At 49.9% G+C, this 24929-nt stretch overlaps 1 protein-coding gene across 3 annotated transcripts in view; it reads left to right on the top strand.

The window, feature by feature from the left end:
• The first annotated feature begins 261 nt into the window (after positions 1-261).
• Positions 262-24929, top strand: part of LPIN3 (lipin 3) — a 40776-nt gene continuing 16108 nt past the window's right edge. Inside the window, exons 1-8 of one of the 3 annotated variants that reach the window (XM_032767330.2) lie at positions 262-333; positions 17550-17809; positions 18453-18548; positions 19383-19654; positions 20024-20131; positions 20959-21043; positions 22663-23143; positions 24191-24290. In XM_032767330.2, coding sequence (XP_032623221.1) covers positions 282-333; positions 17550-17809; positions 18453-18548; positions 19383-19654; positions 20024-20131; positions 20959-21043; positions 22663-23143; positions 24191-24290 — 1454 coding nt within the window. In that variant the 5' untranslated portion in view covers positions 262-281. Of the gene's footprint in view, positions 334-7870; positions 7955-17549; positions 17810-18452; positions 18549-19382; positions 19655-20023; positions 20132-20925; positions 21044-22662; positions 23144-24190; positions 24291-24929 lie in introns of those variants that run through there. The other 2 variants (XM_032767328.2, XM_032767332.2) reach the window with 2 other exon arrangements.

Below are 24929 nucleotides of genomic sequence, written 5' to 3'. Positions count from 1 at the left end.
TTGAGGTGCCTACATGGGAACTGGCTTTTTTGGAAAGTCTAGCCCTAAGCATATCACCACAAGGACATTGCAAAATCCTTCTTCCGATGAGGCACCTTACCTTTCTGCAAATTAATGAAACAGAAAGAAGTCTTCCTACAAGTGAGTGACAGCTGGCAGGTCTGACAAGTGCCTGGACCTGCCAGAGTATGTGAAAATGGGCGGGGCTGAAGTGACCCACAGCAGCAGCCATTCATGTTTGCTATCAGCTGTTTGGTTCTCCTAAAGCTCATAGGCTTAAGATGAGGCAGATCAGTGCTGACCTGACACTGTTTAGGCTCCGCCCTGGCTCAGGTAAGAGGGAAGCAGGAAGTTTCAGGTAAAGAGGTGGAGCTAAGAGAAGCAGAAAGAAAATGTTCCTATGTAGGGAGCAGCCAGCTAGCATTTTAAGAGTGTGTCTGTTTCAAAGTCCAGGAGCAACCCACTGAAGCTAAGCAGCTGTCAAGGTATGGTGGGGGCTGAGGAAGTGATCAAACAAAGCTGTATGTTTGGGTAACGCTGCCCTGTTCATCTTGGGTGTAAAAAGAACGGATTTCTAGTGTGTAAATATTTTGGGCTGGGTAACTGGTCAGGAAGAAGGAATCTTGCTGTGGAATGGGGTATAGAGAATAGCTTGGGGAGAAGCAACTTTTCATAAGGCAATAGGACTTGTGCAAAGCATTAATCCCCTGTGTCATCAATTTCACTGATAGTCAAGGAAAATGATATTTTGTCTCTTTTTCCCCTACTTCCCTCTTCCAGTTCCCTCTCTAACTGCTGGGCAGTTAAGCAGCTAAAGGTGTGCTAAACTGGGGGCATTCTAGCAAAGTACTGGTAGTAGTTGGATTATCCTGGGAGATATTTCTAGCTATAATGCTGGGCTCTTAAATGTAAGGTGACCAGACAGCAAATGTGAAAAATTGGGATGGGGTGGGAGGTGATAGGAACCTATATAAGAAAAAGACACACAAACTGGGACTGTCCCTATAAAATCGGGACATCTGGTCACACTACTTAAATTGCTGTGGCAGAAGTGCTGTGTGACCCTGTCTTGTGAGCTTTGGAAAGGGGAAACTTAGTTGCAACCTACATCCTGGTTGCTGAGCTGTCAAGCTGTTGCCTTTAGTTTTTAAGGGTGGGGTTACAAGTCAGTCAAGTTTTAGGCCCCCAGACTCTGACTCCTCCCCCTCATATCTCTCTCTCTGCTGAGTTTGCCTTGGCATTATTTGGGTGGACTTGATCATGGGGGAGAGAAGAGAGAGAGGTTTGTTTCTCTGCTTGCTTGCTTGCTTGTTTAGTTTTAAACACACCCCCCTTTCCAGAAACAATTGACTCCTGCCCACTGTGATGGGACTCCAATGTTTGGGGCTGGCCTGAGGATTTTGAGAGGCTAGAGAGAGGAGGACTTTTTGTTACTCCCAACAGACTTGGTGAATTCAGCATGAAGCCTCCGAAGAAGGTGGGGTAGGGGGGGCTAAGGTTGAAATACTCACTTCCCATTGCCTCTGAATGTGGGGCTCACAGAGGTCTCTAAGCAGCATGTGGTGGTGTTTGCTATATGAAGAGATCATCCTGACCCCAAATCTGAACTTTACCTCTCTGATGGGCAGCACCAAACCCCTGGTTTTCAGTGATCAGATCTGGGGGTTTGAAATGTGACTCCTGAGTCAGTGGTGGTCAGAACCATTGTGCTTCAGGGAGAGGCTCCAGGCAGCTGTGCATTCCTATCTGGGGCTGTGCTGAGGTACTCTGGGCAGTGGGAGAAGCCGGGGTAGGAGTGCCTGGCTTAGGATCAGTGAAGGTAGGGGGCAGATGCTTTTCGCTTCAACTTGCGGTTATTTTTCTGTTTGTACTCGGACTTTCCCTCTCCCACACACTCCTTTTATTTGTCAGCGTAGCTTGTCTGAAACCCCCAGTTAAGCCCTTCACTGTTGAATTACTGTGGGTTGCAGCTACAGCTCTTGGGGGAGTAAAACGATTAATGATATTGGCCTCAAAGTGCTTTCTGACCCCAGCTATGCCTATAGAGAGAGTGGATTTTCTGTGATGTTGTAGGAAATGGCTTGGTTTTTTTGCAGGTCCCATTAGAGACAGATAATCCACTGAATGCTACCTAGAATCTCTCCTTGCCTCTATATACCCTCCCTGAGGGATCCACTGGATTCAGCTAGTGTCTCTGCTGCTGATTCCTAAATTTGCTTCTCTGGTTCCAATCGCCTTCTGGAACGAGAGAGTTGGCTGGGGAACGCAGCAAGGAAAAGGTGTGGCTCTGAAAGGGAGGTAACTAGTCTATGTCACCCATTGGTCTCTCCCTTTCCGCCATCCACAGAGGTTAAGAGTCTGCTATAACTGCCAGTTAGTAAACATAGTCCTCTAGTTCAAGCTAATGAGTTGGCTGGAGAGGTCCAAAGTTCATTCTCCAGTGACAGCCACTGGCCATTGTTTTAGCTCTGCTGAGACAAATTCTGCCCCTTGTTATGCTCCTTCATCTCAAGTGGTTTCTCTTCCTTCCAAATCGTCTCACTGCAAATGCTGTGTCCTCTTCCACTAAAGTCTCCAGCCTCTGACCTCCTGACTCGTCCCCTCCATGCAGCCAGGCCCTCATTAGATCATGTAGACTGTGTAGCGTAGACTGTTGGTCCTTCATCAGTTGGGACTGAACCAATCACAACACGTCTTCCAATCTTCTCTTGCTCTGGCCATCCTTCGCCATGCTTGTCCATATCTCCTTGTTAGGAAATCACCCCACTTCTTTGGAGGCCAGCCTGTGGCCGTTTCTGTTCTCTCAGATGCCACTTGGCTATAGCTGCCTTTTGACGACCTGGTACCTGAAATTCTTTGCAGCCTCTTATCGTTTGAATGCCTCACTGCCTCCGGAGTGGGGATCGATGAATGTGCCGAGAACTGAGACTTGGTTTTCCATGTTGTTTTAGCCATTGTTTTTAGCCACCCCCTGGCTAGGCTGTCAGTGGCACGTTTACCTCCTCAACGTAGCTAGCTTATAGCCTCAGAAAGAGGGATTATCGACCCCTCCATGGAGGAAGCAACCCCCTCGTAAGGCTGACAGTCCAACACCTTGATAGCTTGCTTAGACCTACTAGCGAATGGACTCTGCTGCCATCATTGTCGAACAGCCAGGGTCACTGCTGCGCCACGTTGAGCCAGGATTTGCAGCACTTGTATTAGATTGCACTTGTTCAAAATAAAATTGTTTTACAGGAGCAGGTAGAGGCCCTGATTGGGATTGGAACCCCATTATGCCAGGTGCTGCACATCCATAGTGTGAGACAGTCCCTGCCCAGAAGAGTGCCCAATCTAAACAGACGGGAGATTCAGCGTGAGAGGGGAACCAGAAAGATGAAGTGACTTGTGAGAAGTCACACAGCAGCTTATTGGTAGAGCAGGGAATAGAACCCAAGTCTCCTGAAACACTTCACCCTGCTCCACTCAGACCAGTGGTTCTCAACCTGTGGCCCAGTCAGCACACAGCTGTGGCCTATGTGACATTTTCAGGACTGTGACTAGGGTGGCGGAGGAAGGGCACTTGCCCCATACACAGAGCCAGTGTGGGGAAGGGGTGCAAAAATGGGGCTGTACAGGATCAGGCCCCGCATCAGCACCTTCTCTCTGGCAGGATTTTGCCCGGCAGCATTGGCAGGAGGTCAGGGTGCTCAGTGTGGTCAGGGCCGGCTTTAGGAAGTGCGGGGCCCAATTCGAACATTTTCGGCGGGGCCCTGGCAGGGATGACTTAAAAAAAAAAAAAAAAAAAAGGTTGATTGGCTATTAATGACCGCCGTTTCACAAGTGTGGGTCCCCGCCACTCTCGGGGGTGTGCACATGTGTGGGTCCCAGCTGCTCCCTGCCCCCCTCATTGAAACAGGTGTGCAGGGTTACTGCCCTGGAAAATGCAGGGCAGCAGTGGACATGGGGCTGGCTGGAGGCAGGGCAGGGGCTGACTGGAGGTAGGGTCTGGCTGCAGCCAGGGCAAGGGGTGTGGGGTTGGTTGGAGATGGGGCGTGGGGCTGGCTGGCTTCAGGCAGGGCCACAGGGGGGTGCAGCAGGGGTTTGTAGGGCTGGAGACAGAGGAGTGCGGGACTGGCTGGCTTCAGGCAGTGGGTTGCAGTAGGGGTTGACTGGAGACAGGGCAGGGGGTGTGGGATGGGCAGGGTGTGCAGGGCTGGTGCGGGCAGCAGTGTGTGTGTGGGGGGCTGGCTGGCTTTGGGCAGGGCTGCAGGGGTGTGTGGCAGGAGTTGGCTAGAGACAGGAAAGGGGGTTTGGCAGGGGCTGGCTGTGGGCACCAGGTGCAGAGCTGGCTGCAGGCAGGGGCAGACTGGTGTGGGCAGGTCAGGGGGTGCAGCAGAGGCAGCTGGAACCCTAGTCCTTTAAGTAGCCCCCAAACCCCCTTCTACCCCGCCCCAGACCTTTTAAATAGCCGCGGGACTGCTGGGGAATGCATAGGGGAGACAGGGGTCCGGGGACTATTTAAAGGACTGGGGTGGCAGAGGCAGCTGGAGCCCCAGGCCCTTTAAATAGGCCCCGGAGCTGCTCCCTGCCCCAGGGCTCTGGGGGCTATTTAAAGGGCCCAGAGCTCCAGCTGGGGTCGTGGGGCTTGGCGTGCTCTGGCCAGAGCGCTAGACAGGAGAGCCCCGCGACCCCGCTCTCCCGGCCAGAAGAGCGGCAAAGCCCCGCCGCCCTGTTCTCCCGGCCGGAGCCCTGGCCCAAGCGCGGCAAAGCCCCGCCACCCAGGCTGGAGCTCTAGCTGGGAGAGCGAGGCTGCTCCACTCTCCCTCGGGCGCTTCACTCAAAGGAAGACCCCGGAGCACACCGCGGCCGGGGACCGGGGTAAGTGTGTGTGTAAAAAAAGGTGCCTAAGGCGCGGGACGCGATTCCCCGGAATCGGCCTAAAGCCGGCCCTGAGTGTGGTCCCCCACCCCACAGGATCATGGGACAAGTGACCATGGTTGGAGCAGGCTTCCGGGCACTAGGATCGCAGTGGCAGAGGAGCTGCAATGCTTAGCAATGTGCAGCCGAGGTAGGAGAGCCATGGGCACAGGGAGGGGGTCCAGCTGGTGTATGGGGAACAGACTCTAGGTGAAGGGACTGGTGGCTGGGGAGAGTCCCTGGATGGGGTCTAGATACTGGTGCATAGTCCCTGGATAGGAAAGCTGAGATTCGGGTGCATAGCAGGGCAGTCCTGGGCTCGGGGGACACCCTGCACCAAGCAGGGCTCGCCATCTTTGCAGGAAGGATTCGCAGACACTTTCACATCCGTGCTGCTGCTGGCAGCGCAGCTGGGCTGAGTGCCTGGAGAGTACAATATGCCATGCTATGCCACCTTTATTGTAAATTAATTCATTTCAACAGTTAAATATTCTGATGTATTTTGCTAATTTAAAATGCTCTTGGTAGACATTTGCTGGTGTTGAAATGAAAGGTACTAAATCAATTTGATTTGTATTGCTGTCATATAACACGTGTGTGTATGTGTAAAAGGAGAAAGCTGCATATGCAGTCTACAATGGTAAATTGGTTGAGAACTACTATTTCACACACACAGTTTATTCACCAGAAAAATCAGATTGGATCTTACAAAACTACTGAGTTCAGATGGGATTTGGCAAATAAATAAAATCAACTTATTTTGAGATTTTCAACACAAAATGTTTCAAAATTTAGCTAGATTTGGTTTTAAAGTGTTTAAAAACAAAAAAAAAGAAAGGAACAAAACCCCACCAAAGAGTTTATTTCAGTTAAATGAAATATTTTGTTTGTCCAAAAACAAGTTTTTTTTTCAAGAGGGTTTTTTTGTTTGTTTTGCCAGTGAACTAAAAAACAGCTCAGCTCTGGAGTCTCAGCCCTGTGCACCGTCCTTTAGCCCACATAGCAGATCTGGTACTTTTGAGTATTTCCAAAATTCATTGTTCCTGTAGTTTGATTCCACTCCAAGCTCATGTTATGCCCTGCTTTGAATGCTGCAATCACCTCCATCATGTCTGTTCACTGAATCTCATACCTCTCCTCACCTTCATGCAGCTCCCACATTCTGTCCCCACTTAACTCTCTTGCCTATGCTCTACCCACACTTCTGTTTTTCAATCAGTCTGTGTCTGCCTGGGTGCTGTGAAGAAGAAAACTGCTGAGTAAGTGCTGTCTTCTCTCCTGACCTTTCCCCCTTCCCCCTGTCACCCTCGCCTTACTTAGCCCCAGCTTTTTACACTATGCTTATGCCTGTGACAAATTCACAATGGGACGTATTTAGAATGTGCTTTAGATAGGCCACCAACATGACTTCCACGTCAAGAGATAACATGAACACTGCCTCGAAAGAGAGGCCGACCTAGAGTTTGTTAAGTTTATGGAGGGGGTGGTATAATGAGATCAATTAATTGCCAAAATTAGGCGATCTTTGACTATTAGCAGGTAAACGTGCCCAATGGTCTGCGATGGGACGTTAGATGGGGTGGGATCTGAGTTACTATGGACAATTCTTTTCTGGGTGCTGGCTAGTAAGTCTTGCCCATGTGCTCAGAGTTTAACTGATTTTTTTTCCTCCAGGGAAGATTGGCTGAGGCCTTGGAGGTTTTTCGCCTTCCTCTGCAGCGCGGGGCACAGGTCACTTGCTGGAGGATTCTCTGCACCTTGAGGTCTTTAAACCACGATTTGAGGACTTTAATAACTCAGACATAGGTTAGGGCTTTGTTACAGGAGTGAGTGGGTTAGATTCTGTGGCCTGCATTGTGCAGGAGGTCAGACTAGATGATCATAATGGTCCCTTCTGACCTTAAGTCTATGAGAGAAACATTGCGTGGAAAGAGAGGAAGAAACTGAATCTATCAACATGCCGCTTGGAAGCACAAACAGACTAGCACAAGACCAAAATAAATGGTGAAAACTGATGGATACCCTGTGTACCTGAGGAGGGAGGATAATAAGAAGTATGTAGGTACTTCAGTTCCTTCAAAAGCCAGGGGACAATCCACATAGTTAGGGCCCTATCAAATTCAGGGTCCGTTTTGGTCAATTTCCTGGCCATGGGCATTTAAAAATTGTGAAATTTCAGATTTAAATAGCTGAAATCATGAAATTTACAGAGTTGTAATTGTAAGAGTCCTGACCCAAAAAGGAGTGTGGGGGCGGGGGAGGAGGGAGAGGATTGCAAGGTTATTGTACGGGGTATTGCAGTACTGCTATCTTCTGCTGGAGAGCAGAGTCATTGCCAGCAACAGCACAGAAGTAAGGGTGGCATGGTATGGTATTGCCTCCCTTACTTCTGCACTGCTACTGGTGGGGCGCCTGGTTAACAGCCACTGCTCTTGAGCCGCCAGCTCTGAAGAGAGCACAAAGTAAGGATGGTAATACCACAACCCCCCTAAAATAACCTTACGACCCATGTCCCCAAAACTCTTTTGGGTCAGGACTCCCAATTTGAGAAATGCTGGCTTCACCTGTGAAAGCTGTTTAGTCTAGGGTAAAAGCACGCAAAAGACCAGATTACACAGTCCGTGATGAGTCTTTTCATGGCCGGAAATTTTGGTAGAGCCCTACACATAGTCAACAACTTGTTGCACCTAATGTAAACTAGAGCTGTGCTGTGTGGTCTTTGTTTTTTTGTTTTTAATATTTTCTGCAGAGTCTCTTTCTCCCCCCCCCCACCCCCATTTAAGAGAGGGAAAGAATGTGGGTTTGAAAATGCTCTCACTTTGCCTCAGGGAAATTGTAGTTTGGGTTAAGCTCCCAGTCTCCTTATAGGCAAAGCTTCCTGGTTGAACTACATCTCCCATGATGCAACATGGTCAACCCTCTTGGGAGATGTAGTCTAGCTGGGAATCCCAGCCCATGGAGGGGAATAGGATGTGAAGCAACGAAACTACAGCTGCTCTGAGGCACCTTGGCTGCAAGTTTTCAGTGGAAAGCAGACACTTGTGGACAAACTCAGGTTAGTTGAAAACCCAGTTGATGAAGAGCTTTCAACCTTGCTAATGAAGAGCTCATGCCACTCTGATTGTATTGAACTAGACTGCGTCCAGTTTATGCCCTTGGCCCGACAGCCATCTAGAGCATGGAAACTGGACAAGACTTGTTGGGAGCCCAACCTGAGACCCCTTAATGGAACCTGATTTTCAGAGGGTAGGTGTTCTTTCTGAACACTGGGTCTTCAAAGCCATTTCAAGCTGGGCAGCCAAATCAATAGATGCTTTGGAAAATCCTGGCTCTCTTAGTACTTGTATACTATCAGAGTGCCTTGCAATCTTTAATGTGTCTGTTCTGGCAATGCCCCACGGTAAATGGGCAACCATGTGGTGACAAGAAATCGTGAGGCTGTTGCAGGTATATGGGTGTGTGAGACACAGGTGGTGCTGCGTTAAGTGTAGGTGCAGGAGACAGAAACACCCACCTGAGTCTGCACCTAGGGCCCTGGTGGGATTGTACAGTGTACTCCCACAGCTCCTCCTGCCGCCAAGGCTATGCTGTGGGTGCTGCAGTTGCACCTCTTTATTACTAGGTAGCCTTATCCTTTATGTCTAGCCCAGAAACTTCCCCACGGGCTGAAAAATCACAATCTGGATCCTCACACAACAATAAATATCAAAATGCAGCTCCCCTCAAAAGCCAGCAGCAGAAGGTGGCGCTCCCCCCTCTCTGTGCCTTTTGTAATCTCACGAAGTGGGGTGGGGAGGGAAATTCTCCCCTTGGCTTCCCAGCACTCTGCCCCAAGCTGCTGCTTGGGCTGGATACTGCATACAGATGGACTAGGGCACCGATGTTATGATGTGCCTATGATGTGCCGGTGCTGGGCCCAGTGACTGCTTGCAAGCACTTCCTGCCTCCTGCAGGAGCACTAAGGAAGTAGCGGGGGTAGTTCATGGTGGTCTCTCTGGAGGGGGCAGAGGTTCGTATTGCTTCTCTCTACAGCGTGGGGGAGCAGGATGAGCCCCTTAGGGCACAAGTTGGGGAGTAAGGGCGGGAGACTGGTTGCCTTCCTTATCACAGAAAAGACTGAGCTGTCTGAACGACCCAGGCTCTGTGGGATGCTCCCTTTGTATCTTCCCCTGGCTCTCTGGTCAGCCCGGGGGCAGGACAGATCAAGTAGGAATTGGGTCCTGGGATTGACAAAGCGTCCCCTTCCCCCCCATTACCAAGGCTCACTGGGTCCCGAAGGCTGAAGTACACTGTCTTGTCATAAATGAGCCATGCATGCTGTGGGGATGTGGTAGCGCCCTGTGGGGTTCTGGCAGAGATCTCCTGCCCAGCCCCTGGCCTGCTCTTGAGCGCTAGTTGCGCTTCCTTTGGAAAGGAAGGAGTGACACAATCACCCTCCAGAGTGAAACTCCCTCAGCCCCATAGCAAATGCCCTGGAAGCCTGTGACTGGTTTTGGAGGAACATGAATATGGTGGGTGGACTGTGTGATGTTGTCCCCTAGTGGTGGAGCACAGATGACCAGACCCCTGCTGGCTAAGAATTAAGGCAGGGGTTCTCAAACTGGGGGTTGGGACCTCTCAGGGGGTCATGTGGTTATTACATGGAGGTTGCAAGCTGTCAGCCTCCACCCCAAACCCAGCTTTGCAGACAGCATTTATAATGGTGTTAAATTAAAAACACTTTTTAGATATATTTATGGGGGGCGGGTATCTCACTCAGAGGCTTGCTATGTGAAAGGGGTCACCGGTACAAAAGTTTGAGAATCACTGGACTAGGGATTAGTTTAGTTGACCAAGAGGGAGGAGTTGGGTCTCGTCCTGTCTCTCCAGGGCTGTGTGATGAGACTGAGCCAGTGATTGAGGAGCTGCAGTGAGCTAGCATCTGGCCCTCTAGGATACAGCAGAGATGTGGAGCGGTAGCCAAGGGGGCGCAGTAGAAGGTTTCTGGAATGAAGGCGTTGAAAGGCCCTGTAAGCGTCCTTGCCATAGTGCCTTGTTAATCCTAGGCTGGAGCTTGCTTGGATGTTTCTGCTCAGCAGTGCCCTTAAACTTGTGTCCTCTGGAGCTCCGATTAAGTTCCCTCACCACTGTACCACCCTGGGCCTGCCAGGTACTCCATGAGTGGAAAGTGGGTTAAACTGAAGTGGTCACATTTCTTCCTCTGCTACCTCCTTCCCATGACCTAGTAAACATAAAACCCTATTAGTGTCTCGCAGTCTGAGTCCGGGGTATGCTCAGGCCCAGTGCACTTCTGTATAGCGCACTGTACTGTACTCACCCAGGGAAAATCCAGCTCTGTGCCCCTTGTATGAGCTGTCCTGGGAACCAAGGAGGCTGGCTGGGTGTGAAGCAGAGGACACAGAGGGAAGATCGGGTGTCTCCTGCCCAGTGGCTGGGGGATTGGTGGTACTGCTGCCAATTAAACAGCACTGGAGAAAACTGGGCTCAGCAGGCCGATGCAGCGAGGGGATGGCCCATGACCCTCTTCCCAGCACAGTGAGCACCGCACAGAGCAGACAGGCACTGAAGCTTCTGGACACAGACAGGACATTTGCTCTGGGTTGCACAGCAGCAAAACAAACCCTTAGGATTTTGTTACTCTTTTGGGGTGGGAAGTGCAGGGGGACATGGGGCTGGGATTGTGGGGTTTGATGTGGATGTCCCTGCCAGACCAGTTTGAGGGATGTCTGGCAGCCAGAGTGATATGACTCTGTGTGAAGCATACCGGGAAGGTCGTGCCTGTTTTGGGGAAGAGACAGCATCTGATGGTGTTCAGCTGTCCTCTTCCATCTAGGTAAGAAATCCTCTTTCCCCAGAGTGTCTGCTCTCAAGGTCTCTGCTGGAAGTCCCACCATCCATTGAGGCTGTGTTGCATTGGCTGGCTTGCTGGGCGAATGGGAGGTGGCTTTAAATAGCTCACAAATCCTGCAGATGAGGGGTCTCCTAGCTCTGCCTCCTGTCATGCAAATACCCAAAGTTGGGGAAGGGGGGGCCCTGGGATGAGGGTGACATGCAGAGATGGGATCCAGGGCCTGTATGGCAGCAGGAGGAAACCAGCTGAAATCTTGACTTCTCCTCTAGAGTCTGGTTTCAGGCTGCTTCGGGCTGCCATTGGCAGATGATACAGAGTAACCCAAAGTCTGTTCTCGCTTGGAGCTAATCAGGCTGTGAGTACTGTGGCCTTGGCACACTGGCCTTCCTTCCTAGCTAGGAAGGTAAGTGGGATTTGAACCTGGGGTGGGGTGGGAGGGGCTTGTGTAGCGCAGGAGCACTTGCTGCTAAGCTACCACGCTGGCTTTCTGGCTCATGTCCAGAACTGCTTGACCGTCCTGCCCGGGCCAGCAGACCTAAGATTGTATGCCTGTGTTTTCAAGAGGTAGAGTGGCCTAATAGCTAGAGCAGAGGGCTAGCAGCCAGGGCTCCTGGGTTCCATTCTGGGGTCTGCCGCTCGCTCAGCTTAACAAAGACAATGCTCCCTGCCTCAGTGCTTGTTTTCACCCAGCATTGCCAGCTGGGCTCTGCCATCTTATACCAACTGCTTTCCTCTAACTATTACAGGGGCTTGGTGAGTAAGCCTGGAAACAGTCTCCCACTCACTTCAGTCTCAACCTGTTAGTTTCTCAACAGCTGAGGAGTGCAGAGGAGGGAAGGGCTGTGAAAGCTGCCGGGACAGGGGAGACACGCTACAAGGTCTTAGTTCCAGGAACTGTATCTGTCAGGAGAGATTCCTGTCCCCATCTTATTTTTACCAGAAGAGGTTAATAGAGATGTTGTGGCCTCCACTGCTAGCCCTCTTAACACAGTCCATGAACAGTGGCCATAGCCTTGGTCTCTGGTCCATGGCTACATCTATACAGAGAACTGAGCTGGTGAGACAGGTGCTAGCATCAGCCCTGCAGCGTGTTCCCACTAGTCGGGCAACTTTGCTTGTACTTTTACCCTATCTCTACTTGGAGGCTGTCTTATACCTATTCAGTCTCATTGCCCCAGAGTACCTATCCCATAGGCCCTGGTGCAGCTTCCTGAAGTGGTGGCTCCTGGGAGACTTTGTAAGGCCTTCTGGGAGCCCAGGGAAGTTGTGGAAGAAATCAGACTCCTGTAACTCCCTGGGTACTGGCTGTCCCCCACTACTACTACTCAAAATGGAGGCCAGGCTGAATGGCCAGCTCTCATGCCTTGCTCAGCAAGAGGTTTCTGTTGGGATTCCATGTGCTAGCCAGGAGGAGATGTTGTTACTACTTCCTGTGAACTGCTCTGTGGGGGCTGCATGTGGTATGCCATGGAATCTCAGCATGCCAGTGCGTCACACGTGTATCATCGCAAAGTCCCAGCGCTTGATATAAAACCACAGTGCGTACCATGCAAATTGCAAGGCTCTGTGACATCCTCAGCATCTTGGCATCCTGCTGTGTATGGCAAAGAGAGGATTAACCTCCTTTTGGGAATGATCAGCTGGAGTATGTGAACTAGAGACACACAGATTATGGGCCATGCAGGGTTTCCTTCCAAATGTCCTTGTTAATGAAAACTAAAAGCTGCGTGATTGGGATGCATTAATGCCTTATGAAAGTGGCTTTCCAAAGCTGCCTGAATCCTCTGCCAACCTGCAACTAAATAGCCCTTAACTGCTCATTACTTACAGCACAGTCTATTCCACTTAATCAGAATGACTGCTTCTCTGGGATATACCCCCGGGAGCCACATGATGGTGAATGGCAACGGCTGTTGCTTAATTGGGGAAGTTTAACAATGTCTGCTCTACTGGAGATTAATCTACACCTGTACGTAGTGGCTTTGAAATGGTTCCAAATCAGAGTGGTTGGGATTTGCACTTTAATGAGTGTAAAGTGCAAAGACTTCTGTTGTTCATTATAGTGTTACTCTTCTGCCTCTCTTCCATGGCCGCCTCTTCCAATTTGGACAGCTATTGCATGGTGCAGATGGCCATCTGCTAGGGTGTCCCAATAAGAAGATCACACGGTACAAAGTGACTGCTGATGACTTCATTATGGGATTAAAGTCCTCTGGGATGGCAAATGCCAATCCATGTAAAAATGAAATGGCTCATACTGATTAACATTCAATTGCAAAATAACACCTGATATCAGCTTTTGAAACAAGAGTGCAGTGATAGGGTGATAACTGTAACCCATTAATGAGAACGACCAAGAATTCTGCAGGGAAATGTGGTGACACCAGTTTGCAAGGTGGCAGACCCTCCAGGAGTAGAGAGAATGCGTGGGAGCTCGGAATTGACCATTCTCACTATTTTATTCCTACTCTTGTGATACCTGTTGCCTTCTTTAAAGCCCTGGCTCCTGGAGGTGTGTGAGAATCTCAGATTTTTATTTATTTTTTTAATCAAGTGTTCAGCCCTCACAGTTGCAGGGAAAGCTTGAAAATGTAACCCTTTAAAGGCTCAAACCAGAAGGTAAACAAGAACCCCTTTTAATTCATGATCTTGGGGTTTTGAATGTTTTGTGATTGGCAGTATGTTGCTTTTCCCATGCCGAAGTTCCTCCGTCTTCCCAAAGAGACATACCTCACGTACTGTGTTCATAAGGGGTATGGTTCACCTTCCATTGAAGTTAACTGGAGTCTTTCCATTGACTCCAAAGGGGCAATCCAAGCTTAAATGCAGCATGTACAGATAGGAGTGGGAAGCCTGGTTACAAAACAGCCATGTCAGTCAACCCAGGAATGTCACTTCCCAATAAGCTAAAGGCCACACCCATGCAGCGTGCTGTCTATCCACCCAGGTGATATTACATAGCTAAAATAGAGGTCAAAAATCTCTCCTCAGATCTGCACTGTGGCTCTCTTCTGCTCTCATTATAGGCCTGGGTCTCCCAAAAGAAAAACATAGGATCAGAGCTGAGATCTGCCATGCAGAAGTGAGAGGACAATTCTGACCTAAGTAAAGAACTCTTGCAGAATATCTGACCTGTAAGTTAAGCAGTGGCAGCAAACTGTCAATGCTGAGTGGCAGTTCGTTGAATTATTAGGATGTCTCATGAGAAGCTTTAACTCTAATTGGCCTAGTTCTTTTGTGCTGATCACATTAGTGTCAAGGAGCCATAGCTTGGTGTCTGCTAGATCGTATCTCTCTGTTTTATCACAGGGGAGCACTTCCTTCGCCTTGGGCGTTCATCAGCGTATCCTGTTCCCCTCTACAGGGTGTGCGCATGCCACTGGCAAGGGCCCTGGCCTACAAGGAGAGCCCCTGCAGCAGGGAATGATCTGAAGAACTAGGTGGCAGGGAGGAGACTAGCTTATTCTCTGATGTTAAAGGGTGTGGACAGGGGCTTCTTTTTTGACTGATCACAAAGTAGAAGGCACTTCTTTCCCCTTTGGAAACACCTCTCTGGTCTGTAAGCAGTATGGTCAGTACGGAAGCATGTTGGAACACAGGACTGGGAAACCAGAGGTCTGGACTCTGATTCTGGCTTTGTCATGGACTCGCTGTGTGGCCTTGACCAAGCCCCTTTAACCTCTCTGCCTTCACTTTCCCATTAATACAATGGGAATAATATTTACTTACCCCAGGAGGGAGGGGAGGCTGCACAAATGGTTGTAAAGTGAAAGGTTTCCCTACAGAAGGCACTTGTATGTGCCCTGAGTGTATGAATGGCTGGTTCATTTTGATGGAATCCATGGTCCCAGAGAGTCCAAGGGGTCATCTGTCACCGCACAACACTAAACACGGTTTGAGGGACAAACTGCCTGCTTGGGTCCATGGCAAATGCACCATCATAAAATCTTGTTAACCTCTTCTTAAAGATACAAGAAAAGAAGGAAAAACAGTTAAAGCATTTGTGATGTAATAGCTAGGCCTTTATTTGAACAATATCCCTCATTGCTAAGGCTATGTTCTAGTCACAGATATTTTTAGTAAAAGTCATGGGCAGGTCACAGCAGGGAATTGGGGTGGAGGGGGAGAGAGGAGGCAACAACTTCCCCTGGGGATATGTCTACACTGCAAAGTTGTTAACTTTTTGTCTTTCTCAGGTACTTTAAAAAGCCGCCCCCCCCCCCCCCCAAGACAAACGTCTTGCTGACACAAGTGGCAGTGTGAACGTGGCTTTGTCAGCAGGAGTGCTCTCCTGCCGACAAAGCTAACGCTGCTCTCGGAGCTGGAAGTATTTTGTCAGCAGAAGTGCCGACAGAGCATTTACACACACTGACTTTTAGTGACAAGGCTGTGTCGACACAGCCACCCTCGGCTGTCTTTTTATATTGTAGAAAAAAAATGTTTTTGGGGTTAAAAACAGGTTTCAAATGCCCACCATTCAGTTATTCTGTGTACCCAGAAGTAGTAACTGCTAACCTGGCTCAAGGAGGCCCTGACATAGCCAGTGAGTTTATTTCTTGATTTAGTCACTTTATTCAAACCCAGTTTAAGTAAACGAGTCTGGCAGGGAATTCTGTGTGAGAAAGGTGTTTAAACTACTGCCTTAATGCAGGCTGTCAGTGACAAGCACTCTTGCAAAAGAAGAGATTAGGCTTCAGGTTGGCACAGGTAGCCTGGCTTTCTCTTTACAGCATACACTGAACTTCCTGCCACACACAGGAGAATCTATCTGACAATTGAGCTATACTTATTGCCTGTTCCGTTCCCTTGAGGAATGTTGTTAGTACCTTTTAAGGTGAAAAGGGGAGAGGGCGTCGGGGTGGGGGAGGGGGGCAGCAGCACGGTGAGTGACTATGAAAGGGTTCAAAAAGAACTAGATAAATTCATGGTGGATAAGTCCATCAATGGCTATTAGCCACGATGGGCAGGGATGGTGTCCCTAGCCTCTGTTTGCCAGAAGCTGGGAATGGGCAACAGGGGATGAATCACTTGATGATTACCTGTTCTGTTCATTTCCTCTGGGGCACTTGGCATTGGCCACCGTCGGAAGACCAGCTACTGCCCAGACCAAAGGTCCATCTAGCCCAGGTATGGCTGTTCTTAAACACAAATTCACAGCCCATGACCTGTCAATGACTTGTGCTATATACCCCTGACTAAATCTTGGATGCGCTTGGGCAGGGGGTGGCTTGGGGGCACCACAGGTGCTCTGGGGCAGGGGGAAGCCCACATGTCCCTGTAGCCCCTGGGTGAAGGCACGGCCAGGGGGGCTCCATGGACTGCTCCCCCTGAACGCCCACTCAACAGCTCCCATTGGCTGGGAACTGTGGCCAATGGGAACTGTGGGCACAGTGCCCACTGGCAGAGGCAGCGCGCAGAGCTCCCTGGCTGTGCCTCTGCCTTGGAACATGTTGCCACTTCCAGGGGACATCCTCCCCCCGCCCCCAAGGCAAGCACCACCTGGAGCCCTCACCCCTCCCACACTCCAACCCCCTGCCTCAGCCTTGAGCCCTCTCCCACACCCAAACTCCTCCTGCTACTGTGGGGGAGGGGAACAGTGGCCCGAGACTTCCCCAGCAGCAGTCGGTGTGGCTGGTCCGGGGGCTGCCTGAGCATCTCGGGCAGCCCCCAGACCAGCTGCACCAGTCACTGCAGAAGTCATGAAGGTCCCAGAAAGTCATGGAATCCGTGACAGACTTGCAGCCTTACTCATAGCCTTTCCCTCTAGCTGTAGGGTCTTGTAGGGAAAAACCCCCGTTTGCTGGTCTTTCTCCCTCACCCCAGGATAGTTACCATCTTTGAAACAGCAGCTGCTGCTGTTAGTCTGATCCTGTTTCATGTATTTGTGTCTTCTTTTGTTTTCAAGGAAAGGAGAGAGAACAGCAGAGATAGGAAATACAGCTTCTCCCTCTAGTGGTGACTCTCACTTGCAACTTGCCGCTGAAGAAATGTGGACATGGCACATGGTCCAGTTAGCCTCTCCAAGAGCTGACAAACTTGTACCCCAGCTTGGGGCTGTTTAGAGGAGTGATTTTCAACCTGTGATCCTTGGACCCCTGGGGATCTACAGACTATGCCTAAGATTTCCACTCTAAATATTTTTAGGGGTCCACAAATGAGAAAAGGTTGAAAGCTGCTGGTTTAGAGCATAGCTTTTAGCTGCCTCTGGTCACATGCTTATAGCAATGTTGCAAAACGGGCAGTTTTGGCCAGTTAAGCCAGACTCCTTAATGTAAGGCAAAAAGAGAGGGGAAAGGAAAGAAATAAGGTGGGGAAGAGAAACAACACATGGGGAGAGAGCAGGGACCCAAGACTCACATTCCAGGTGTTAAGGATTTAGCCAAAGCTGGTGTCACTAGTTCCCTCTTTGTGGGATGGTCTGGTCAGGATGCCCAAGACAGTGTTCTGGGGAATCCCAGCTTCCAGAAAGCAGCAGCCATGTTGAATCTCACCCCTTTCTCCCACCTCTGTTATGATCCCCCCCCCAGCTCTCTCTGTAGAACCCTAAAAAGTGGGTGTTGGGCAGAATAGCCCACTGCTTCCACTGTTTGGATTTGTTTTTTGTCTACCAATTGGACCTAATTTCCAAAACAGCAATTCTGGACCACTGGTTTGTTTCCATTTTCCTTTTGTTTACCAGTTGTAATTTTAACCCCCTCAATAGACCTCCCTTGTTCAGACTAATCCAGTCTTGTGGCTTTAATGTTTGCTGACTTTTTTATAGAAAATGGGCTTTTGTTGATTCTTCTACCTTGGACAGCTTGGTGTACAGGTCCGTCACGGCCCCCTGAGTCTCTTCCCCACTTCCCTTGGTTGCGGTTTCAGACCATGAACTACGTGGGGCAGCTGGCTGAGACTGTGCTGATCACCGTGAAGGAGCTGTACAAGGGCCTGAACCCAGCCACCCTGACAGGATGCATCGACATCATTGTGGTGAGGCAGCCGGATGGCTCTTTCCAGTGCTCGCCTTTCCATGTGCGCTTTGGGAAGTTGGGAGTCCTGCGCTCCAGAGAGAAAGTGGTAAGTGATGCCCTCCAGATGGGGTGTGTGCTGCTCGTGCTAGGGAGCACTGGTATCTACTTGCTTAAGTCTCCTCCTTTCTCCTCCATTCTAGTTCTTCCTGAAACTAAGTTCACAGAGGCTGGCTTGAAGGTGGGGGCAGAGAGCCCTGCCATTTGCCTGTGTTGTCACACAGCCCCGGTGCATTGTGGAATGCCTTGCTTTCCCCTTCTCTGAAGCTAGACCGTCCTCAGCAGGTTGCTTGGGAGAGTCAGTGTCCCTTGCTTACACGTGAGAGGACCTCTGTCCTTCATTTACCAAGTGGCAGGTGGAAGTGAAACAGGTCTTCAGTCAGGGAGGAGCCTTGGTGGGGACAGGTGTCCCCATGAACTGGGACACTCTCTCTCCCCAGTTATTGAGGGGCCTCACTGGGGGCTCCTTTGCCAAGCAGAATTCTATCCTCTCAAACAAAACTGGTGTCTGCAGCCCTTCTAGTTTTCAGAGGGTTTGGGAGATCCCTGTGGTGGCATGGAAGGAGGTTCCTGGGGATGATGTGGTTTGGATGGATCTCCCTCTTGCTTGTGTGTGACTTTATTGCCAGGAAACTGCTGGGTGAGTGGATTCCTATGGATTCCAAGCCCTGTCTCCCCCTTCCCTTTGTCAGGTTGACATAGAAATCAACGGGGAGCCAGTGGACCTGCACATGAAGCTGGGAGACAATGGAGAGGCTTTCTTCATCCAGGAGTCAGAGGAGAATGAGGTAAGCCATCTTTTATAGCTGGGAAGAGCTGAATGTACCCACTGAGTGCCTCTGAAATGGCTCCTGTACCTCTTGTCGGCTGGCTCTTTTTTTTTTTTTTCTGTATTTTTCCTGACTTCATGCCTACTGTAAGAGGGATGGGGAGTGGAAGAGGGAAGGACAAGTAGGCTCAGATTGCTGTTCTCTATTGAGGTTGTGCCCTTAGCGCTTGCTGGCTGTTGGGGTATGTATGGTGCTTTCCTTCTCCTTCCCTCCCTCCAGGTATAACACATGGAAAGGTCCCAGTGTCAAGGAGCTTATAATGCAATGTAGATGAGGTCAGGACTGGAGCATCTCCAAGACCCTGATGAACAGCACAGCGATTAGCCAGCTCCCTTTGCTCTGACCGTTGATAAAGCCTCAAAAAGAGAGGTGGTCTTGGATCTTGATGCCTCTATTGTGCCTGACAATGCTTGGGGTCTTGTGAGGTGATGTCTGTCCTGCTCCGACAACCCCCTCATGCTGACTTTTGGCTGCTGTTAGATGAGACCGACTGACCTAGGGGTGAAAAGGCTGCGTATCCAGTTACCAGTCCCTCTGCACCATTAGCTTCTTTAAGTCTTGATCTCACTTTCTAATTGCCTTCAGCAAAGCTGTTGGAAAGTTCCTTTCAAAGTCAGTCTCTGTGGACTGAGGCTAACAAAGGTGTCCTGGTGTCTGTTCCACACATACCAGACCTGAAGGGATCTTCATTCAAGGACACGACAATTTTGTGATGACACTTATTGTGTAGATTGTCCCCACAGAGCTGGGGTCAAAGGTTAACAATTGTGCCTCTTCCCACTTGCGTTCCAGGAGATGCTCCCCTCCTGTCTGTGCACTTCCCCTATCCCTCTAGAAGAGAACCCCGATCTTGTGGCTAAACCATCCCAGGCATCCACTGTGTCTCAGCTCAGTCTGCTTGGAGAGCAAGAAGCATCAGGCTCTGATGTGACGTCCCTTCGTAAGAAAAGGCGGCGCAGGAAGAAGCTGAAGCCAAAGGAGGCGGCGGACTCTACTTCAGAAGAGCAGGAAGGGACTGACAGCGAAAGGACTCTCGAGGAAAAGCGCAAGCTGCTGACTGCCTGGTGAGCGCTGCCAGGAGGCTGGGTGGGTCTGCTTGGGGGCAGGTGGTCTGGTGGACTGAGGTGAGAACACCAGAGTCTGTCACTGACTTCTGGGTGGCACTGAGAGAAACAGTGATTAGACAAGCAACTTGCTGTGTAAAATGGCAGTGATTCCACTACCTGCCTCCTAGCAGTGGGGTGTGGTTCGTTAGTAGCTAATGTTACTGCAACACCTTGGAAGTGAAGCCTGTATAAAATGCTAAATCAGTATTCCTTTTGCTCCTGGATACTTAAGTTAAAGTCCTGGCTAGTTCCTTTCTCTGCATAGTGGATCCCTCGCAATAGGTCCCATACTAGTATTTCCTTCTTCCACTCTTTCTCTCTTCACAGTGATTCAGTTTATTTCTCCTTCACTGACCTCCCAAACAAGGAATCTGGGACTGTGCAATCCAAAGAGATCCACCATTACTCTGATGGGGAGCTGGCTGCGCCACAGAGGTAAGTCATTTTAAGGCTCCATGAGACTGGGGGGGTATATTTGAGGATGGGGTGACTAGAAAGCCATGTGGAGCAAGGGAGCAGAACTTGGAACAATAAGCTTTCCTGTCCCAATAAGGCATGAGAGGAATGTAGAAGGGCTAGAAGCCCTGCACAGGTCCAGATCCTATGGGCAGAGCTGAGAAGCGGCAAGAACATCTGTGTGGATGGTGACGGTGGAAACTGAGGCCTGAAGGAGTCTCTGGGCTTGTCCACACAGTGAACCAGAGGTGTGTAAATTCTAGTGTGGGGGACACACTAGAAAAGTTGCAAGTGTTCATTGATGTGGTAGTGTTTACATCAGTTCACCCTTTGGAACTTTTAGTGTGTGCCAGCAGAGTCCATGCAGACTATTTGGTGCATGACATACTGGTGTGAACTAGAATTTACACCTTTCTGGAGCAGACTAATGCACTGTGTTGACAAGCCCACAGAAGTAGTCTGGGCCAATGGCTCAGGCACTTAACTGGGACTTGAGACCTGGGTTCTATTCCCAGCTCTGCTACTCACCTGCTGTGTGACTTCCGGCAAATCGCTTCTGATGGCTTTGCCTCTCTGTCCTCTCCCCTCCCTTGTCAGTCTTGGCTAGCTGGAATGTAAGCTCTCTGGGGCAGAGACCAGCTCTGTCTTTGTACAGCACCTAGCAGAGTGTGGCCCTGATCCCATTTGAAGCCCCTGGTACTACTGTAATTAATGTGGATGGGTGCTGTGGAGGTGGAGAGGGTTCTGCTTGACTTCCTGGTTCTTCTCTGTAGCCTTACTCCAAGCGGTCTGTCTTCCCCCAAAAGTGACTCTGAACTGGAGATCAAACCCTCTGAGCCCTCTCTTGGAGCTGAACCCTGCATGCAGTGGACTTGGGGGAGGCTCCCTCAGGTAGGTAAGGGAGGGGGAATGGAAAAAACAATCTCTAAACAAATTTTGCTTTTTGGAAAGACTGGTTGGGGGGGGAAATGGCTTTCTGACCACTTGTCAGTGGGCAGCTGACGCTTGGTCTAGCGAGAGAACGTGGCTGTCCCAGGTTTCAGGTAGCAGCTTAATTCTTTCAACTCTGCAAAATAGGATCTATGCTACAATTGTCTGAAGGCATCTCTGTTCTGCATGGGCTATTCTGGAGCAATGGTTGGGGAGCGGGGTGAGATGCCTCTTTTCCCCTCGCCCTCTTACATTTTTTTTATCTCTAGTATGTCTGACTCTCTGGGTCTAATGCTTAGTCCCAACTCTGCTTTAATATAAATTAAAATGTAACACACAGATGGAGAGTCAGAACTGAGGCTTTGTAAGTGCCTGTTATGCAGAATATTGTCCCTGTAGCTTGAACTCTAGAGCAGATCCTACAGAACAGCACTAGTCTGGTGCTTCCTTCTATTGGCTGCCCGGTATGGCTGCGTCTACTGGTTAGGTTTTTGTTAGACCCCTCACTAGCCAGAAGAGAACAGCCTGATGGGCCATTCGCTTGTACGCACATCAAGCCCATGGGGAGGGAGGGATGGTGACAGGCAACCTTAATTCTGACATCTTTGAGTGCTTACCTTTGCAACCTTGAATGTTCTCTCGTGTATTTTCTGTGTAATATGTGCACATGGGCTTGTTCTTGATAACCAATGAACAGAGGTCTGTCTGTCTTTGATTATCTGTATATGTGACATGAAGCCTTCTGCAGAGTGGTGGTATAAGGGCTAGTCTATACACACTCCTTGTGCTCTACCTAGCTCTGTCTGAAACTAATATGGTTAAAGCGGCACTGCCCGCCCCATTGGGTGATGCAGTTATACAGGGATAAAGGTGCTTGGACTAGTATAGCTTATTACTGTAAATGTGATGCAGCAACTTTCCTTTGCTTTCCATGGTCCCAGAATCCAGGGGGAGCAGGTGCTTTGGGGTTAGAAGGTACTTGGTGAGCTCTCATCACTGATGTAAGTTCCACAGAGCATCCGCTAGCTCAGTGGTTCTCAGCAAGAGGTCCGGGCCCCCGTAGGGGGCCACAAGCAGGTTTCAAGGGGTCCCCCAAGCAAGGCCAGCATTAGCCTCACTGGGACCCAGGGCAGAAAGCCAAAGCCTCACTGCATGGGCCCTGATCCCACCACTCAGGGATGAAGCCAAAGCTTGAGCAATGTAGCTTCATGGGGGGGCCCTTTGGCATGGGGCCCTGGGCAATTGCCTTGCTTGCTACCCCCCCTTAATGCCAGCCCTGAGTTTTATATGCAGAAAACCAGTTACTGTGGCACAGGAGGGTGGTGGAGGTTTTTATAGCATGTTGGGTGGATGGGAAGCAAGGAGCTCAAAGCGAGAGGTAGAGAACCCCTGTGCTAGCTATTGCCTCTCTTCTTCACGCACTTGATGCGGATACTGTTTTAGCTGGGGCCTAGAATACACATGGGAGACGGAGAGAGAGGATGCCATTTGGAGGAGGATTTCTGCTTTTCCTTTTGAAGGCCTGATCCTTCGGTTTTTACCCCTCCCACACCGAACCCTCTTTCCTTCCCCCTCTTAAGGTGAGTAAATCGGAGCGAGTTGAACCAGTCAAATCCACTGTGACCATCAGCACAACAGCGACCATCCCAGTGAGCCAGGCAACCCACTTCCAAGCCATTACAGCAGGTTTGGAAGGCGACTTGAGAACAGCAGACTCCTGGGATACGTCCTGTTCCTCCACCACACCTGTAATTAGGCCAACACCCGTCTTCCAAAATGGGAATGGCCCCTCTGTGCTGAAAGACCAGCCCTTGGCAGAGTCTGCAGCCGAGATGGAGAGTGTGCCTGAGACCACCCTGCCCCAAACAGGAGAGCAGGGAGCACAGGAACAGTCAGCGGGAGAAGCTGTGGAAGGAGAAGACAATGTGGTGAAGAATCAGCAAGTCCTAGAGCTGGATCCCTCTTGTGCACTGGCAGCTCCAGCCCCAAGACAGGCTGGTTCAGAGAGCATGGAACCCAGTGATAGCCCAGGAACTAAATCGGAAAGCCCAAGGAGGCAGGGTGAGCAGCAGGTTGGATGGTGTAGAATGGGGACTGCTATAGCTCTGGTTATAGGATTAGGTCACCTGGCTTAGAGTTGTGCATCTGTGATCCACCTCTTACATCCGGGCCAGCCCCAAGTGTCTCTTCTGAGCATGCAGATGCAGGAGGCCCTTGTGTTTTGAGAGTGGAGTGTTCATTCTACAGCTCCCCTGCTCAATGGTGCACCAAGCTCCCTGTGGCACTCCTGGGAAAGTGAGTGTGCGCTCTGGCTCCCCCAGTGGCAAGCACTGTAATCCAGCTCCTCTCCACCTGCTTTGCAAGCCCCAGAGCAACATGCACCTCCAACTTCCCTCTTTTGGTTGGCAACCTCCCTTCTGCATCCCAAATACCAGTCCTCTCCCTTACCCATTTGCTTCCCAAAGCCTCCCTTATCCCTCAAATATACCATGTCCATTGCCTAAGTCATCCTGGCTTACACACCTCCTTTTGTGCAAGTCCAGCAGGTCTGTCTTCTCTTCCCTTTTGTGGCTGACACTAGCTATACAGAATCCCTGCTCAGCTGTGTGCCTCGCTGTCCATCCTTTGACATATTCAAGGATATTGGGTTTCTAGCACTTAAGTGACACTGAGCCACAGCTTACTTGTTGCTCTGGATTCATCCCACAGAAAATCAGCTGAGATTAATGGAGCTACTTGGCTTTCCCCCAGCACAGCAAGGCAGAAAGATGACTTTTAAAAAATCAAATATGTTGCCATAGGTACAGAAGTTTGGTTTATTGCAAACACCTCAGAGTAACCCTAACAACTTTTTTCCTTGCTACTGAACGTGTAGGGTGAAAATAGATGCATCAGTTTCCCTTTTTGCTTTATAGTTGGCTTCCCTTCTAGGTTCTCCTGCACTAGCTCTAATGTGTGTCCTGCAGTCTTAGCAACACCATGTTGGTCTAGCTGAAGTCCATTTCAATGGGAATTTTAAAGTCTTTGTGGGGAAACGGTCTTGGCGCTTTTATAAGAGCCTGATGGATTGGGGGAAAATGCTGGTCTCACTATGTCTGTCTGTTTGAGGTTTCACAAAGAGAAGCCCTCACATGGGTCCCAGCGACATTTATTTGGAGGACCTCACCAATCTGGACCAGGAACAGGTGGCCCTTTATTTCCCCAAAAGGTATGGCCTTTGTTAGGCTGGTTTCAGAGCAGGATCTGGCCACCTTCGTGGCCCAAGAGGAATTTTGATTCCTTGCAGCCAGAAAAGATGGTTCTATTAGCTGATGTGGAGGGAGTGAACACTGAAACAACATGTTGGAGGTAACTGATCCAGATAAACTCACCGCGGTCCTAGCTACTCTGAGCACAGTTCCATCCTGCAATATAGATGGGATTGGAGAGTGTTTAATGTCCTTTCTAAGTATAACTAATCTCAGGGCAATCTAGCTTCTACTTTATGCCAGAACCGCACTTGTACTACAATGGGCATACAGTGTGTACTGTTCACTAGCCCAACCCTTTTTTTTTTTCCTGGGGTTTGCCTTAATTTTTAAGGATCTCTTATTTTAAGACAGGTTTGTACTTGTAGACTTGGGCCTAAGGTGTAAGTCTTTTCCTGAGAGGGCTGCTTGGGACTTCTCCCAGCAGGAGATCCTGCTCACTTGTGTTCAGCTGTGGAAACCAGCCCCTGGTCCCCTGGCCTGGCTGCCAGGGAGTCAGCAGAACAGCTCTGCACCTCTGCTTGAAGTTCAATGGCCTGATGCAGTCAGAAAGAACTCCTGTTGCCTAGTCATATGACTGAAACCTGGTCTCACAGTTT

Source organism: Chelonoidis abingdonii, chromosome 14 (genome assembly GCF_003597395.2).
Source record: "Chelonoidis abingdonii isolate Lonesome George chromosome 14, CheloAbing_2.0, whole genome shotgun sequence".
Classification (NCBI taxonomy): domain Eukaryota; kingdom Metazoa; phylum Chordata; order Testudines; family Testudinidae; genus Chelonoidis; species Chelonoidis abingdonii.
The sequence above is the reverse complement of the archived record's forward strand: the minus strand, read 5'-3'. Positions and strand labels throughout refer to the sequence as shown.